At 49.1% G+C, this 17,837-nt stretch overlaps 2 protein-coding genes across 2 annotated transcripts; one reads left to right on the top strand and one right to left on the bottom strand.

Moving 5' to 3' along the window:
- Nucleotides 1-6: 6 nt before the first annotated feature.
- On the top strand, nt 7-8,112 carry Tex261 (testis expressed 261). The gene is made up of 6 exons (XM_013022562.1): nt 7-102; nt 1,004-1,083; nt 2,339-2,492; nt 4,291-4,358; nt 5,153-5,255; nt 5,428-8,112. Exons 1-6 carry the CDS (start codon nt 33-35, stop codon nt 5,541-5,543), a joined length of 591 nt encoding a protein of 196 aa, XP_012878016.1. The 5' UTR covers nt 7-32; the 3' UTR covers nt 5,544-8,112.
- Nucleotides 8,113-8,668: 556 nt separating this feature from the next.
- Ankrd53 (ankyrin repeat domain 53) lies at nt 8,669-14,718 on the bottom strand. The gene is made up of 6 exons (XM_013022471.1): nt 14,495-14,718; nt 14,171-14,300; nt 13,713-13,912; nt 11,797-11,961; nt 11,252-11,372; nt 8,669-9,340 (listed from the first exon to the last, which is right to left on the bottom strand). Exons 1-6 carry the CDS (start codon nt 14,716-14,718, stop codon nt 8,669-8,671), a joined length of 1,512 nt encoding a protein of 503 aa, XP_012877925.1.
- Between the last annotated feature and the right edge of the window lie 3,119 nt (nt 14,719-17,837).

Raw genomic sequence — 17,837 nt, 5'->3', positions numbered from 1 at the left:
GGCGGCCAGGGGGCGGGCGGGGCAGGGGCGCCATGTGGTTCATGTACGTGCTGAGCTGGCTGTCGCTCTTCATCCAGGTGGCCTTCATCACGCTGGCCGTCGGTGAGCGTTCGCGACCCGGGCCCTCGCGGGATCCCGCCCCGGCCGGCATCTGTGTTTCCCGGGGGTCGCGCCGCGGGCGATCGGGAGCGAGTCGGGACCCCCGGCCGGCGCTCGGGTCTCTGCCCACCCCACCCGGTGCTGCCCCCGCTGCAGAGCCCGCAGCCTGGCCGGAGCGCGGCTCCTGCCGCCTGTCACAAAGTCCTCCTGGCAGAGCCCGGGGGAGGCTGACTTCAGTGTCCGCCGGTGCCCGCGAACCGCCAACCGCTCCCACTCTCGGGGGCCCCCGCGCCTCGCTTTTCCCTGACACCTCCGGCTGCCCCGTCCCCCTGATGCTTCGTACTCGGGCTCGCTGCCTTTGACACCCTTCCCCGATTCAACCGCGGCTGAGCTCCCACCTCGGGGAAGCCCTTAGGAGTTGGGTGGCCGAGCAGTTTCTTCTGCTGGATGCGGGGTAGCATTTGTCTCCTCTGGGATTGCCCGACTCCCCTTCCTGCTGGTTCCCACCACCCATCCTGGGGGAGGGGGTGCAGGGCCCTTGTCTGTCTTGTTCTGCTGCACTGTCAAGCCACTTGGCCCATACTAAGTGCCCTACAGGTATTGATTGAATAAGTGAATGAGATCGCGCTTTCTAGACCAGAGGTTAGCTTTGTGTGGAGAAGTGAAAAGCTTGACTTCCATTCATTTCTATAGTTGTTGGGTTTTTTTCCTCTGTAGGTGCCCTGACCAAGTTCTGCCTTTCCAGATTTGGAAAGGCAATGCAGAGATTGTTTGGTTTCTTGTTTACTTTCTGGAGTCTGTGAACAGTTGATGGGGATCCAGCTCCCTAGGAGGGAAGGGCAGGATGAAAGTGACCCTGACTGATGTTCCTTCCCACCCTCCCATTCCTCCCCTCCCCCAACAGCTGCTGGACTCTACTACCTGGCAGAACTGATAGAAGAATACACAGTGATCACCAGCAGAATCATAAAGTACATGATCTGGGTAAGTGGCAGCTTTCCGCAGGATCATCCTCACTCTTTTGTACTGCCTCAAGCAGGAATTGGATGCAGTTTGGCCTGGTTGATGAGAACCTTTTCTGGGCTGTTTCCTCCTGCTATGGGACCAGGGCTTCCCTGTCCTGAGCCCTGGCCCAGATCTTCCCTTACCCAAGCGGCACTGCTTCACTGCAGACCTTATGCTGTTATTTAAGATGCAGCTAAGTGTACATTCTCTGTTAACAGGACCATGGCTTTGCCTTTGCTTGGTTATCTCCCACATTCTATGCTCCTAGCCCTTAGAGGAACCATGAGCACAGTTCTGAATGTTTGTTCATCACCCTCTTTCTAATAGGGTTTAGTGACTCTTCCTAAAGGGAATACCTCCTTGTCTCTGGCCCTGCTCTCCTTCAGCCTCATGAGCAGCTTCTCTTCCTGCATACAGCACTTGCAGTTGTTGTCAAGGCCATGGGATTGATTGCTGGAAATCTGTCTAGATTTCCACCAGCTTCAGGGAGGGGTGAGGGTTGGGGTGAGAGTGAATATGGACAGAAGGAGTCCATTACCCCTCAATGCACATAATATCTGCAGCTACTTTAACTCTGGCCTGCATTTGGATATTAATAGTGAGACAAGATAGTAGCTCCAAGTCTGGGGTTTGGTTGGAGAAGGAATTTGATCTTCCTTCCATGTTAAATGCTGATGACCATAGGTCCTTCAGAAGTATTTTCCAAACTGTAGGCACGATTTATTATTGATATATAATTGATTCAGTAAGTCATATTCAGCTTTTTTTTTTTTTAGTGGAATAGGGTGTAGGGTGCAGCTCTGCAGTGGAGCTTCTGCTTAGCTTAGCATTAGCATGCATATGGCTTTGATGCATATGGTTTGATCCTCAGTACCCAAAACAAAAAAAAAATTTTAAAGACTAGAATTGAATTTGAATTCTGATCACATATGTATATGAGTGTTGTATGTTGGGACCATTATGCAAAATATTTTCCAAAACTATGGGTTGCAGTCAAAAATCCTTGACAAAATGACGTTCAGAGATGATGCCCTTACTTGCCTACCCAGTACAAGGTCCTGTGTTCAAACCCTAGTACTGGGGGGGGGGGAAGATATTTCCCTTGGGTTATTGAAAGTCTAGCTGAAATGAGAAGACAGAAGTATGAACTTAGAGCTGCCGAGAGAGGGAAGGGGTAGGGAGTCTAGGCAGGTTCCCAGAAGTTCACTGCACCTTGTGCCTCTGGTTGTTTCAGTTCTCCACAGCTGTGCTGATTGGCCTGTATGTCTTTGAGCGCTTCCCCACCAGCATGATTGGCGTGGGCCTCTTCACCAACCTCGTCTACTTTGGCCTTCTCCAGACGTTCCCCTTCATCATGCTAACCTCACCAAACTTCATCCTGTCCTGCGGTGAGAGGGGCAGGGTTGGGGAGGAGGGTTGGGGAGGCAGCTGACATGGATGTGTCAGCTTATCCTGGGCACTGAAGGGGATACAGAGGCGGCAGCAAAGCCAGGAGATTCTCCAGCCTGCCAGGCTGGTGGGAATGATGGACTTTCTGACTCTTTAGGATCCTAGCACCTGCCTAGAACTTGTTGGGATGAGAGACTCAGGCTGGAAAGCCAGTTTTAAGGAGGGCTTGGGAAGGGAAAAGAGGTTGTGGGTTGATGAAGCAGGGTCTCTGGCTGATTAGTTCTAGTCTGTAGGAAACCACTTGACTCAGGATATCTGAAGTCCTTTGGCTTCTCATCCAGTCTTTTGGTTCAAAGTCATAGTCAAAAGTAGACCCTTAAGGGGACTGTGAGGCCCCTGCAGACACTGACTGGCACAAACACCTTCTGGCTGGCTTTTTCTAGTGAGTTCTCAGCACTTGCTGCTCCCTCAGGGATCAATCCAAGCCTTCTTTGGCCCATTTTCTGACACCATTTCCCCTTTCTAGGCCTTAGCTACTCCAGAAATATCAGAGAAGTTGTTTCTGACAGGATTATAGATATTTGCAGATATTCATAGTGAAGGTTTCAGAAAGCTTTTAGTCATAACATTGCCTTTTCTCTTGGTTAATAGCCAACCTATCGGTGCAGGATACAGATGGAGTAAGGGTGGTTTAGAGATACTTTTCTATATCTGGAGATGGGAGAAACCTTAAAAAAGAGATTATGGGTAGGAGGCTATAGTTGAAAGTTTGGCTGGCCTCTTTCCCTGAGGGCCTGGTGTGATTTCATCTTGCGTAGGATTTGCATTTGTGTAGGATTTCCTCCCATGGAAACTAGACTCCTGTGTCCTTCCAGGAAGGACCCCCCTGTACGCTCCCCCAAGCTCCTCTCTCTAGCTCTCTTGTCACTCAACCCCTTAGCTGCCTAAGGAAGTTTTTCAGAAAGATCTTGTGGGCCTCATTCACCAACATGGCTTCAGTATCCTTTACCCTTAGTATGTGGCTAGGTATAGCAGGGCTGTAGTCTTCATTTAAAGGGTTGAGTCAAGTAGGAGAAAGAGCCATGGAGTTGCTGTGAGGGGTCAGATGCAGTGAATGCATTCTTCCCAGTGCCTGCTCTCATCCGACTTTGAGAATGAGCAGAGCTGACTCCCTCTGAGCTGCCTGTTCCCAAAATCTGCGCACTTGTTCCTTTTTGTAAATGTAGACACTGAGGCGGAGCATGTGGGACCGGAACATTCCAGTTCAGAGCCTCGCTCTGGGTACAATGTGGAAGGTCCTCCACAGTACTTTGAGGAGCCCTAGGACTGGACTTTCTATTCCCAGGGTCTGAGAGTCCCTTTATTTGAGGAGGCCTTCTTCCTGCTGCCCAGTTTTGAGTAAAGTCCTATAGAGGCTGTGGGGGACGGTGGAGGGAGTAGAGTCTAGTCAGCTTACCTGTGACTTTCCTCCATCTACTGCCCATGAGTGAACTTTACATCCAATGAAAAGTAGGCTCATTATCACAACACTTTGAATTATGAAGCAAGGAAATTTCATTTTATAACATGCCAAAGCTTTCTTACCTCCCATCTAATTTTACTCATAATGCCCTCTGCAGTAGGCAGGTTAAGGCTGATTCTTTCATCTTGACAGCTGGGGAACTAAGTTGTAGATAGTTCTGTACTTGACCAGAACCATACTCTGATTTGGTTCCCAGCTCCCCAGAGCCTTTTGAAATTTAAATGGCCAACTTTGCATTGAATCCTCCAAACTGACTGCCTCTATTCTCTCCACAGGCCTAGTGGTGGTGAATCATTACCTAGCATTTCAGTTTTTTGCAGAAGAATATTATCCTTTCTCAGAGGTAAGGTGTGGGGTTTACCTTGAGAACTTAGCTATGATCTGAAACTCAAGCCATTTGAGGATGATATATAGTATATTTATATATGTGTGTATATATATGTATGTGTGTATATTATATATATATATATGTATATGTATATAATGTATGTGCATGCCAGTCCTAGGGCTTCAACTCAGGGGTCTGGGCACTATCCTTGAGCTTTTTTAACAGTTAATTGGAGATAAGAGTCTCATGGACTTTCCTGTCTGGGCTGGCTGACTTAAAACCATGATCCTCAGATCTCATCCTCCTGAGAAACTAGGATTATAATCATGAGCCCCTGGTGCCCAGATAAGAATCATATTTTTAAAAACATGGAACATAATACAAATGATTTCTGAAAGCAGTGTGGCTGGTATGGGGAAGACATTGCTTCCATTATCCCAGTAAGTCCTTTGAGTCCCCCCAAAGGGTTACAGGGCTGGTCTCACAGGGCAGGGTGGGCTGTGGTCCTGAGCCTCAGCACCCCTCAGTGGACTGCCAAGGTTTTTTTTGTTTTCTACACCTTACTATTCCAGTTTGAAGCCTCAGGGAAGAACAGTTTCCCTTCTTTTGGGAATGTGGTCACATGCAGTCATCATTATTGTCCATCTTTTTCCATTGAATTATCTGCATCTGAAAACGTCCTGTTTCCTATGTTCCAGTCCCTGTAGAGATCGGGGCAGACACATGAGCACATCCACCATCTCTAAACCCATAGTGACCATCCCCAGCCCACCCCTGGCACCTTCAGGACACTCTTCTCTTGTTGCCAGGTCCTGGCCTATTTCACTTTCTGCCTGTGGATAATCCCATTTGCATTCTTTGTGTCACTTTCGGCTGGAGAGAATGTCCTGCCCTCCACCATGCAGCCAGGCGGTAAGAAGGGGTTCCACATTGGGGAATAACAACAAGGCCCAAGTCAGCTGGGGGAAGCAGAGCCTAGCCCTATGATGAAACACTGGGACTCAAGAATGGGTGAACAGTGTTCATGTGTATACACACACACACACACACACACTCACTCATCTTCCTGCCTATGTCTCCACAGATGACGTGGTCTCCAATTACTTCACCAAAGGCAAGCGGGGCAAACGTTTAGGGATCCTCGTTGTCTTCTCCTTCATCAAAGAGGCTATTCTACCCAGTCGTCAGAAGATATACTGACCCCCTTGGGGAGGGTATGTGGGGACAAGATCAGGAGAGTTGGGCCCCTGGGCCTCTGTGCCAGTAGTGGCCAGGAGTCTGGAGGGCACTACTGCAAGCCAGGGCTTCCCTCCCCTTAGTTCTGAAGCCCCATCCCCACCCTCCTTGGGGCTCAGCTTGGCTCGGATCCGATGCTGCCAAGGGCTGCCAAAGGGCACCTGGAGGGTGGCAGAGCCTACTTAGCCAGGAGGCCATGTCCCTGGCCCTTCTCTCCCCCTCCAGTAGGGGCAGCAGGGCAGGGTCTATGAAGCTGGAGAAGGCTGATGATAACTTCTCTGGACAGATGGCCATAGGGACAGCCATGGCTTGGCATTTCCAAGAGAAATGGTTTTTTGCTGTTGAACTGTGATTTTTGTCTAATTGCTGGTTCCCATTTGAATAAAGATTCTAGGTGGCATTGTTTGCCTTAATACCCCAAAAGTTCATCTTCTTTTCTTCCCCCTAACCTTCTGCCTGGACTGGACCAGCTTTATACTGCAGGGTCTCCTCTTCTGGGCCTGGGCTCCCCCTTCCAAAGAAGCCCTTCTTGTAGCCCTTAGTGAGAAGGGAGCAGAGCTAAGCAGCAGAGCCTGGGTGAGGAGTGGGGTGGAGGTAAAGGCAGGCTTTCTCGTGCACCTCCCTCTTCTTTCAGCTCTTCTTTCCCCAAGGCTCTGCGATTATCACGCTGGGAATAGGAAAGAAGTCAGTTTAGGACTGGGTCTTTAGATGTACATGTACAGTATTCTATTTATGTCTTTATTTGAGGAAAGGGAGTGGTTTCTGGCAAAATTCTCTCTCAGGCTTAAAGAAAAATTAAAATTGGCTTTCAGGCAGCCTGGGCTATAGCCTGGCTTTTAAGACATGGAATTGTTGGGCTAGGCTGTTTGTCACTCTGAGCACACAAAGTCTCTGTTGTGTGTGCTCCTGGCTCCTGATATGAGGGCCTGTGCCACCTAAAAAGGCAGGCTACAGCATTTGTTGACCTTGCACTTACAACTACAGTGCCTTGTAAGTACTTAACAAACACACTAGAATGAAGTCTCCATGACAGCCGTCATCTGCCGTGTCCTATACCTCACAGTAAGGCTGGTAGGAACAGAGATGGACTGCACACACATGGCACCTTGAAGCCACTGGAAAGATGCGTGTGCTTGAAGATCTGTGTCATGCCTGAAGTCCCTCCATGGCCCTTCAACTTTTCCAATTCTGTTCCCTTAACGGTTCCAGCCTTCCCCTTTCCCTGGGAGGACTGGCACATTTTGGTCTTGCAATGGGAGTGAGATTGCCAAGCCCTTTTCTGCTATGCAGGAAGGAGTAGACAAGGTAGAGGGGCACAAAACGATGGCTGACAGTGGGCTGACAGTTCTCCTTTGCTGTCCTTTTCTTTGTTCCTCTATCTGGTGGTGTGGTTTCACCCCTTACCTTCACTCTACCGCCAGTCAGTGCTCCCCCATGACTGTCTAGAGACTTTCATGGGCTAAATCCAGTGGAGTCCTCCTACCCTAACCCTACCTGATCCCAACATCGGGTGACATGTCTTATTACTGCCTGCTTCTTGACTCGTACTTTCCTGGTACTTCTGTGGCTGGCTGGCCCTCTACCTCTGGCTGTCCTTACAGTCTCTTGTGCAGGCTTCTCTCCTTGCCCCAGACATACTGGGGCCTCTCAGGGTTCTGTTTTGGGTCCCTGGGGAAGACATCAATGTTGATGGCTTCAGGGACTCTGGAGGAACACAGCATTGACCTCCAACCCCAGCGTCCTTCCTGTCTTTTGAATCATAGTTCTGTCTCCTGAGTACACAGATAGCTCTCATCCATGGCCCAGACAGCATCTGCTGCTGTCCTCTACAACCTTGCCCTTTGGGGTACCTACCTTGACCCTACTATATCACTCAAGAGCCAGATGGATCATTTGCTTTCTATCCTCACATTCTCAGTTTCATACAGCCAGTTTCTGAAAACTGCCAAGTCTATCTTGCGAACATCTCTTGATTTGAGCCATTCCCACAGTCATCAACTTTTACCTGGTTTATTGAGGTAACCTCCTGTACTTATCCCATGGCCAGCTGGAGTTATCTTTCTAAAATGTACACTGACCAAGTCACTCCTAGTCTAAAACCTTCTATGGCTCCCACTGCAGGATAAAGTCCCAGACCCCTTAGCATGGCTTGAGACACATAGCAGCAACCCTGCTTACCTCTCTGGCCTTATCAATTGCCTTTTTGCTTTGTGGGTCATCTTCTGGAATATAGCTATACCATGGTTCTCTCTTGCAACTTTGGTTCTCCTTTCTACTAATCACATTGGTACTTTCTCAAGTTTGACTTAGATTTTACTTCCTCCAAGAAGTTTTGAATATCTCCTATCCCCACCTCAGTGCACCCCACAGATCATTCCAGGCTCACTTGCCTGCTTTATGGTCTGTCTCCCATTAGACTGTAAGCTCCTTGAGGGCAGGAACTATCCTTGGATTTTTTTTGTATCAACAGTGCCTAGTTTGTCACTTGGCGCATGAAAAGCACTCAATAAATGTTTGTTTAATGAATGATCAATGATGTGTACAAGGGGACTACAGGGTATCAAGGATGACTTCCTGGAGGAAGTTTAAGTCACTTTCATCTTTTCCTCAAATACACATGTTCTTCCGCCCTCTCCCCCAGATATGATGCCCATGCTTCCCTAAACTGCTGACCCCCCCCCCATGGCAGCTAGGAGCAAGGGATGGTACCCATAATAGCAGGGGTGCTCATGCCAGGTGACATATTAGCTGTCCTTCATGCTGTATGGATCTGTAGATGAAGAATGAGGCTTTGAACCCACAGAAGGACAACCTGAACACAGGGCAGAATTTTCCCTTGGTGCCTTGATCCTGGAAGCCTTGTCCCCATTGGGCTGGGAGAGGGGTGGAGGATAGCGTGCTGTGTGAATGTGGGAGCTCTGCCCTAATTTGTGAAGGAGGGAGGCCTGGAATCTGGGTTTGGGGGCGGAGGTTTCCTGTCCTTGAGCTTAGAAGGGAAGTCAATGGGCACTCGAGCCTATTTTTTTTTTCCCCACACAACATGAATTACCACATTTCCACTGCCTCCAGTAGAGGCTACCAATATAACTTTATGAGGACTGTGGAGGAGAGGGCAGCATTTGAGCTTGCAGTGCTAGCAGGAAGGCTTCGTCAAATGTCTCACGCAGGTTCATAGTCACACCGTCAATCCAGGTATCTTGGCCCACCTGCCGCTTCTGTGTCAGGTTCAGTACGCTTATAGGATATAAGCCCTCGGGCACTTTCATCCTGTATGGCTGCGACTTTGGGAACAGCGAGTCAACGATCACCTTGAAAGGCAGCTGGGGCAGGGGTGCCACCCAGTGGCCATCCACAGTGTGCAGACTCATAAGGCCATGGGCATCCTGAATCACCTCTAGGAAGCTGCTGAAGTCGTGTTCCCTGTGAGGGTCTGGATGCACACCCAGGCGGATGCCCTGTGGGCAGCTGATGTCAGTGGCAGGGGGTGTAGCAGGGTTACTGCTACGATTCCATGACTTGGGCCGCTGATGGATGAGGAATGGATTAAGGGGCTTAGGCAACATCTTAGGCTGCAGCAGTAAACTTTGCAGGCGTGCCTCCACAGTGCGGCGGACCCCCTTGGTTCCTGAGGTTGTTGAGAGAGCAAAGAATTGAGGTTGGGCACGAGCCTCTTGCGTGGAGCTGGAGATCAGGGGTTGGCATTGTTTCTTGGAATGGAGCCACTTGCTGAACTCAGTGTCTCTCTGAATGCTTTGTTCTTTCTGCATCAACAGAAGGGGTAGAGGGCTGTTCTTGTACTTGTGTGAAGGAGGCCCTGTGGCTATAGAGAACCCTGAATTTGATGAGAGAAATGTCTGCCTTGTGGGAGCCTTGGAGGAAAAAGCCCTTGCTCTGAGGAAGCTGCTGGGCCAATGGGGGGAGACAAAGCTTCACACCCTAATGAGGTGTGACCTCTATTGTCCTTGAAGAGGAGGGAGAAGCCCTTCCTGCCTAGGAATATACCAAGCTTTGTGAGACATCAAATCTTCTCCCCACAAAGGGATTCCTAGTCTGGTAATGAAGACATGTCCTGAAACAAGAGATTCTGGTTTGATGTGGGCAAGTAAATGAGAAGTACAACCTATTCCTTGACCCCAGAAGGAGAAAGTAAAAAGTTTGGAAGGCCTGGAGTTGGGGGAAGTGGTGATCCTTGAGATATCTGGTGTGGGTAGATCCAATCAGTACTGCTCCCAGGCTGGGTGGTAGGTAATGACAGAGTTCTATCCTTGCTTCTACCTCAGTGAAACTTCCACCTGCCCCCAAATCTCTTCACCCTACTGTCTCAAAGTGTCTCACTTCCAGACTGTTGCTAAGCAATCAGGCTTTGGAGAGATTGACCCAGCTTCAGGAGCAGTTTCTGATTAGGCTAAGCCAATCATCCTAATTCCATCAGCCTTGCCCTAGACATGAGTAAATCAACATATGGCTTTCCAGTCATTGGAATAGAGTGGACACATTGGATACAATTGAGGCCATCAGAGATTCCCTAGCCAACATGAGATTGAGTGGGTATCTGAAAGGGGCTTCTGAGAAGGGTTAGGGCCACAGGAAACAGATGGGCTTTGCCTCTTCTGGACATGTGTGTGCCTGTTAGTTTTGTGAAGAATCATGGAATCCATGCAGAGAAATGCAGCTAGAGTACAGCTGGATTGGGAAATAGTTACCCGGTCCTAGAGCCCTCTCCACATTGAGACCCACTTAAAGATTGCAAGTATCTGTCTGGGTTTTCTGGTTGTTTTAGTTTGCATCCTGTGTAATTGTACTTGCTTAAAATCCATCCCAGGTCTAGTCAGTCTTTCATTAATATGAATCCCTGTCCATCTCTTAACTCACATCTGTGTGTGAGTGCTGGTACTGGAGCTTGATCTCAGGCCTGAACACTGTCCCTTAGCTTTTTTTTTTCTCAAGGTTGGCACTCTACTACTTGAAGCACAGCTCCATTTCCAGCTTTTTGGTGGCTAATTAGATGTAAGAGTCTCACAGACTTTCTTGCCTGGGCTCCCTTTCATCCACAGTCCTCAGATCTCAGCCTCCTGAGTAGCTAGGATTACAGATGAGAGGCACCAGTGCCCAGCTTCCAACTTCCATATGATCCCCAAGTTTGCTGTTTTCACTGTACATTGTGTTCCCATGTTCTCCTATGCCCTTCCACATGGCCTTTCCTTCCATCGGGCCTTCCCTACTTCGTATTGCCAACCCACGAGGCTGCCGATACTCAAAGACCTGTAAGCATCCCTTCCATCAGAAGAGGGACCATGTCTTACTTTCTCCCTTGCCTCTAAGCTTCTTGAATTTAGAGTGAGTGCTAAGTGTCTGTGGAGACATGAGTTCTAATAACAGGCAGGGCTCTGGCCTTATTAGAGGCTCTCATCCTGAGTGGGCAGTATATCAGAAAGGCCTCATGAATACGTACTAATTTAGGCTGCTTTTGCTTTCTAATGCTACACAAGACCTTTGACCTAAAGGAGGAAGGAATTTCAGCAGAATAGAAGGGTGGGGTTCGGTGGAGGAGAGAGCTCCCACTCTGGGCATGAGTGCTAACCACTCTTGTCACTAGAGCAGGTAGGTCCCTACCTCTATGCCCACATGCCTGCATAGCAGCAGTGCCTGGCCCTGCCTGGCTTCCCTCTTACTTGGTGTTTTATCAGGTAGTTTTGCTCCATGGATATCAACTTGTTCTTGAGGTGCTTCAGTTTCTCCATCTCACGGGCAAAATCCTTCTTATCATGTTTCCACATGGCATCTTTCAAGAACCTGGCACCAGGGTGAGGACATGTCACCGCACAGGTATAGAGCTTCTATGCTGGTTAGGAGGACTGGTGGCTGCTGAAGGTATGGATGGTATGGGAGGAGCTACCAGAGTAGGGAAGAGCAAGATGACCCACTGACCAGAGGCCCCCTGGCATATTATATCCTTTGGAGAGAAAAAGGAAAGTGTCTCATGGTCTGATCATGACCCTCTGAAGGAGAAGCCTTAAGAATAGGACAGAGGGTGATGTTCAACCTCAAGAGTTAAAGCCTGGCAAAAGTCCTGCCAATATCTTGGGTGTAGAGCTTCCTCCACATGTGGTTCTCCAGACCTTCCTCATAAAAGGCTCAGCCTTGGGTGGGGTCTGTGAGGGGAGAGGGAAGCAGGTGGGGAGGGTTGGCAGGCTGCTGGTGTTTCCCACACCCTCACCGAGCACAGGAACGGTGGTTCCATATTTTGCAGTAGTCGATGGGCTTGCAGCCTGTGGCATCTCGGGCATGGACATCAGCACCATTCTGCACCAGGACCTTCATGCATGTCAGCATGCCATCACAGGCTGCCAGGTGCAAGGGTGTGGAACGGTTGAGTGTCACACTGTGGAGGGTCCCACCATGAGGAGAGAGGGCAGAAAGAAGGACAAAGGTACCTGGCTCATCAGATAGGCGGGTGAGCAAGCTTCTAAGGGCTCACTCCAGCACCACCTATTAGATGACCCTGGCCATGTCCCTTTACCTCTCTGGACTTCAAGTTGCTCTACTAAATGAACTAGACTAAATGAACTAGACTAAATGAACAGGAAACATCTTTCTTTAGGAGGCATGTGACAGTTCAGAACTGCTGGAAGGAGACCTGGGTCAGTTCAGAGCTACCAACCTCATCTAGTCAAACAAGTCTGCCACATCTGCCCCTTCTCCTGGCTCTCAGGCTCTGCAGACCTGGGCCAGCTTCTTCCTCCAGCTCATCCTCTGATCATGCCCCACTCACTCCCAACACATAGTCTTTGACTTGATTTTCCCTCTGCCTGGAACACTTTCCCCAGGTTCTTTGCATGTCTGGCTTACTCAGCCTTTAAATTAAAAATTAAACACCTTCTTAGAGGTGATTAACTCTTCCAAAATAGGTCCTCCCCGCTCCATCATCCTTTTTACGCCTTTCACTGACCACATCTCATGTTGTATGGGAATTCTGTCCCATTACTTGTTGCCAATTTTCTATCTGTTTCTGCACTTAGAATGTCAAGTCCCTTCATGAGAGAAGGGACCTTACTGTGTATTAACTGCTAACCCCCAATTCTGAAATAGTATTTATTGGCTCATAGTACATAGTGTATACTCCATTTTTGATAATTTTAAAGGGATAGAACAGTTTATTAGGAATACTTGTTGACCCCCTCATCCCAAGTTTGAACTTGGCCTGGGCACTGTCCTTGCACTTTTTTGCTCAAGGCTTCCTGAGTACCTAGGGTTACAGGTGTGAATTACCAGCACTTGGCCCCAAAATGCACTTTTAATAGATAGCAGTGGGTCATTTCCATGGTGAGAATGACCTTTTTGATAAATATTTTAAATGAACACAGTCCATTATATATCATGTATTTTCTCAGTTATCCTAAGAATTTATGCAATAGGTAAATTTAGTTGGGGGACAGTTAACTGGGAATTAGAAACACCTGGGTTTCTTTTAAGAGTTCCAAAGCCCAGGACAGGAAGATGCCAAAAACATGAAGTCGCAACCTTTGGAATGAAACACTAGCATTGATTTTGTTGTTGTTGTTGTTGTTGTTTTGTGTGTGTCTGTGTGTGCACATGAACACACACCTGCCAGTACTGGGGCTTGAACTCAGCACCTCACAGTCTCACTTGGCTTTTTCACTCAAGGCTGGAGCTCTACCACTTGAGACACACTTGCTTCTAGCTTTTAGTGCTGGAAATTTTAAATCTGAGATAATCTCATGGACTTTTTCTGCCCAGGGTAGCTTTGAACCTTGATCCTCAGATCTCCACCTTTTGAGTACCTAGGATTGCAGGTGTAAGGCCACCAGCATCTAGCTAGCCCTCAAGGTGATTCCAATGTACACATAGGCCTGGAAAGAGCAGTGAGGTTGACAGCTTGGGTGATTTGGCTAATGTATTACTGTATGCTAGTAAATGGCAAAGCTGGAGATATAAACTGGGTATTTCTACTCCCAAAGCCCAGGATCCTAACCATGATATGACTGTGGGCTCCACTGCATTATATGGAACCAAATCCCTGTTCTCTTCCCCACTCCCCATCTTCCATGAACCTGCCAGCTGGCCTGCCTGCCCAGGCTCCCAAACCTCCCTCCTGAAGCAGGCTGGACTCACGAATTGATGGCTGCCCCTTTCTGGAGCAGGTAGTCAATGCAGGGGACAGCCATGGTCTTGTTGTCCTTATGGATGACGAGGTGCAGGGGGGTCCGGCAATCGTCGGTGGGTAGATCGACAGGAAACTTGTATTCCTCTACCAAGACCTGTATACATGACAGCCTGGCACGCTGGGCCGCCAAATGGATGGCTGTGAAGCCCTGTGGAATTCGGGTTGGGCAGAAGGCTGAGCGGGACGGGGGCCCGAAGGCCCACAGCCTAGCCGGTGCCCGAATAGCTCACGCTCCTTTCCCACTCCTGCTGGGTGTCGGAGCACCCACCCCCTAATGGGCTTCCTACTCAAGGTGAATCGGAGCTCCACGCGTGCCCCATCTTTGTCCGGCGACCACAGCTGGAGGAACTCTTTTCGGGGTGTGCGGGAGGGACTTGGTTCCTGCTTCCACACTTCCAGGCGTTACCTTGTCATCGGCCAAGATTTCCTGGCGGTCGGGATTGATACAGAACCGCAGCCATTCTACGTTGCCCACCGCGGCGGCGAACAGCTCGGAGTACTTTCCAAAGGTGTGGTAGTCGGACAGCTCGCCGGGGCTGAGGGCGGCGCGGGGCGGGAGTGAGCGGGGCCGGGCCCGGCGGCCGGCCCGGCGGCCGGAGGAGGGGAGTCCGCGCGGCGAGGGCGGTCACCCGGCCGCAGCCCCGGAGGTGAGCTCGGGCCGGGCCGCCCCGGGGCGCAGCACCTGCCCCACCCCCTCCAGGGGCGCCACGCCCGGGGCCGGCCCGCCCACCTGCGCTGCTGGCTCGTGGAATTACTCCGGCTCCACGTGAGCCTTCGCGGCAGCGAGACGTGCCGAGTCAGCCGCCCCTCCCTGCCCGCGAAGACAGACCCATCCCAGGACCGCGCCGAGGCCCGGCGGCTGAAGCTTCCGCCGAGCGCCCGGGGCTCGGAAGGCAGCCGAGCGCGTGCGGCCGCATCCCCGGGGGGCGATCCGCCGCCGCCCGCCTTCTCCATGGCGCGGCCTCGGGGCCTCCGAGGGGGCTCGCTCGGCTCGCGGCGGGATGGAACCCGGCGCGCCCCGCGACCCTGCCCGCCTCCGCGTGGCTCCGCGGGCCCTCTGCCCCGGAAACCGCAACGGCGCAGCCGGCGGCACGGCGTTTATTCGGATCGCCTAAGTAGAAAACAGAAAAGTTCAATGTGGAAATCACAATCACCGCGTCGCCGCCCACAGCAACTGGGTTCTATTGCGAGACCACACGCTTCGCACACATTTTCGGATCTCTTGGTCCTTTCGCGTTGTATTACGAGCTAGCTCTCACTGCCATTCTATGTACCAAACATGCATTATGACGTAGCGACAGCCCAGCGTCACACAGCCCATCCAGGCTGCCGTGACCCGTGCTGGAGAGAGCAAAGCGGCTCGGCTCAGGTTATCTTCCTGGAATGGATTTCTGCAGATAGCATTAGTAGATGGTGGAGGTAAGAGAAGGCGTGCGCGACTGTACTCCCAGCGGAGGCAGGAGGACCACAGGGTAGAGGCCAGCCTGAGCTGCATAGGAAGCCCTTGTCTCAAAAAAACAAAATATTATTCGATGAAAGAGAATGAATATTTTTGGCTATTGATTTAAATTTCCAACCACATTCCAGAAGAGGTTTTTTACATGCATTTTCACTAGAAATGAAGCAGGCACGCCACCCATTAGAAGCCAGGGCTGTGGGACAGTCACTCGACCTCTGCCTGTTAGGTTTCTGTTCCTTAACAAGATGCGGAGCTTAGGAGCAAACAGATAAGCGCTCTCCCTGCATTCACTATTGATGAGAGAACTAGTTAAACCTTTGCTAGCATTTGGATATGATGATTTTAACTGTTTGCTAATCTGATCGTGGAAATCATATTCTAATGTGGCTCCTTGATTCACAAAGATTATATATTTAATTATCATTTAATTCCCTTCTGGAAATCATTGGTTTATTCACAATGTTTTTAAGGGTCTCATTGTGTTTCTTATTGATATATAAAACTTATTAACTCAGTGCCTTTTTTTTGTCTGGTGGTAGAAATGGGGTTTGAACCCAGGGCATCTATGTTGCTGGACAAGAGCTTTACCACTGTGCTACATCTACAGTCCTAGGAGGAAAAGTGACAGTACAGAGGAGTTACGCCAGACATAGATAGTTTACAAAATCTCCTAGGTGGTTGGTTCTCTTAGGCTGCTAAGATTTAGAACTACATTAAATATTCCTGCCAGTCTTCTTTCTAGGGAGGTAAGAGGCTGCAGGTGATCCTGAGGGAGGAGGTTCAGGACAGTGAGTTAGGAATGCAAGGGTTTTCAGGACCCTTGATACCTAGAATAATTTGCTATCAAATCTTTATGCCCAACTTCCATGTCTGGAATGAAAGCACCAGAAGTTCTATCTACCCAATCCCCACAAAACAACCATAATGGATGGAAACTACTTTTTTTGTTCTTGTTGGTCGTGGGTCTTGAACTCTGGGCCTGGGTGCTATCCCTCAGCTCTTCAACTCAAGGCTAGCACTCTACCACTTGAGCCACAGAACCACTTCCAGCTTTTTCTGCTTATGTGGTGCTGAGGAATTGAACCCAGGACCTCATGCATGCAAGGCAACCACTCTACCATTGAACTACCTTCCCAGCCCGGAAACTACTTTTTTTTTTTGTAATTGACTGTTTTGGTGTTTTTTATTTTTTAATGTTTTTGTCCTTATGGCACACACATACACACACACTACACAGAGAGAATAAATCTACTAAATCTCATTAATAACAGAATCTGTGGCATCTGAGCTACCACCCACTCTTTCCTTCTATCTTCAAATCATAGCAATAGCCAAAGCTCTCCAATATGAGTAATTGGCTGAGAAATTGACACTTCCTCTTCAGCTCCTGAGAGATAGGATATTTTATTGGGAGAAGCAAGCTGCTTCTTGTGCTTTACAGGCTAAATTCCTGCTGAGCATAGCTAAAAGATTGAGGGATCCCTTTCTTTATCCCCTAATAAAAAGGCATGCAAGGCATGACATACTAAGAATATTGGGGCCCCAATCACTTGCCACTTTACTCACAGGAACTATATTAGGAGAGGCAAATCAACAGGACCAGAGGCTACCACCCCTGCCCAGAGCTCTCCCCATAAGAGGGTTATCCTGTCTTCAGCTCTACAGCAGGTACTCAAAGGTTATGCCCCATCAATTCAGTAGAGCTCCAAGCCATGTGGTGTGGTACAAGCCTATAATCCCAGCAGTCAGGAGGCTGAGGCAAGAGAATCACAAGTTCTAGGCCAGTTTGGACCATATAGTAAGTTCCAGGTTAGCCTGGGCTGCATAGTTACATTCTGTCTCCAAACAAAAACAAAACATTCTCCAAGGATTTCCATCAAAGACTGATTTATTTGTAATAGTGTGGGGACATAGAGAAGGGGGGGGGGTCTAATGTTATTCTCAAAATGGAGATTGTTGTAGAAAGCAATTTTAAAAAAATCTAAACTGTATGTGAGCTAGTTTGCTACAGGGAACCAGGGAAAGCTTAGAAGATCCCTGATAGTGTCACAACAAACCTTAAAGACTAGCTATAAAAATAACCTTGCAAGATCAGTCTAGGGAGCAATTGATTCCTTGGGGAATCAGAAAATAGAGCAATAAGCAGGCAATTAGTGGAGACTAAAAGCTGAGGCAAGGGCAGACAATTTAACCACCAGGGAGTCACCAGGGAGAGATAGTCCAAGAAGATCCTGCTTAAAGCACAGCCATTTAGAGTGACTATAGAGTATGGCCAAGGTACACCCTGTAGTGGTCATTCAGTGTTCATTATGGGGGTGGGGGAGGCTTCACCAAAAAAAAATCCATCATTAGAACAAAGTCCCAGAGAGAAGCAAGAAAATAAAAATGTTGTTGCCAAAACATATTACCTAAAAAAATCCAGTTACCAACAAAAACTAGGAGATATGCAAAGAAGCAGGAAACTGTAACCCATAAGCAAACAATAAAACCAGGCAACAGAAACTGCCCAGGAAAAGTCAGATATCAGACTTTTAGACCAATACTTGGAAGTAGTATTCTAATCATGTTCCAAAAACTAGAGGAGGGGCTGGGAAGGTGGCTCAGTGGCAGAGTG

Source organism: Dipodomys ordii, unplaced genomic scaffold (assembly GCF_000151885.1).
Source record: "Dipodomys ordii isolate 6190 unplaced genomic scaffold, Dord_2.0 Scaffold63, whole genome shotgun sequence".
Classification (NCBI taxonomy): domain Eukaryota; kingdom Metazoa; phylum Chordata; class Mammalia; order Rodentia; family Heteromyidae; genus Dipodomys; species Dipodomys ordii.
Note: the sequence above shows the minus strand (reverse complement) of the source record. Positions and strands in the feature narration are given on the sequence as shown.

Bases quoted from the DNA above. Each gene is read 5' to 3' on its own strand.
- Tex261 (XM_013022562.1), top strand. From the start codon at position 33: ATGTGGTTCATGTACGTGCTGAGCTGGCTGTCGCTCTTCATCCAGGTG. The intron at 4,359-5,152 runs GTAAGGTGTGGG...TCTTGTTGCCAG, and splicing joins AATATTATCCTTTCTCAGAG to GTCCTGGCCTATTTCACTTT. The intron at 5,256-5,427 runs GTAAGAAGGGGT...ATGTCTCCACAG, and splicing joins CTCCACCATGCAGCCAGGCG to ATGACGTGGTCTCCAATTAC.
- Ankrd53 (XM_013022471.1), bottom strand. From the start codon at position 14,718: ATGGAGAAGGCGGGCGGCGGCGGATCGCCCCCCGGGGATGCGGCCGCA. The intron at 13,913-14,170 runs GTAACGCCTGGA...CGAATTCCACAG, and splicing joins AAATCTTGGCCGATGACAAG to GGCTTCACAGCCATCCATTT. The intron at 9,341-11,251 runs GTAAGAGGGAAG...CTGTTGATGCAG, and splicing joins ACTACCTGATAAAACACCAA to AAAGAACAAAGCATTCAGAG.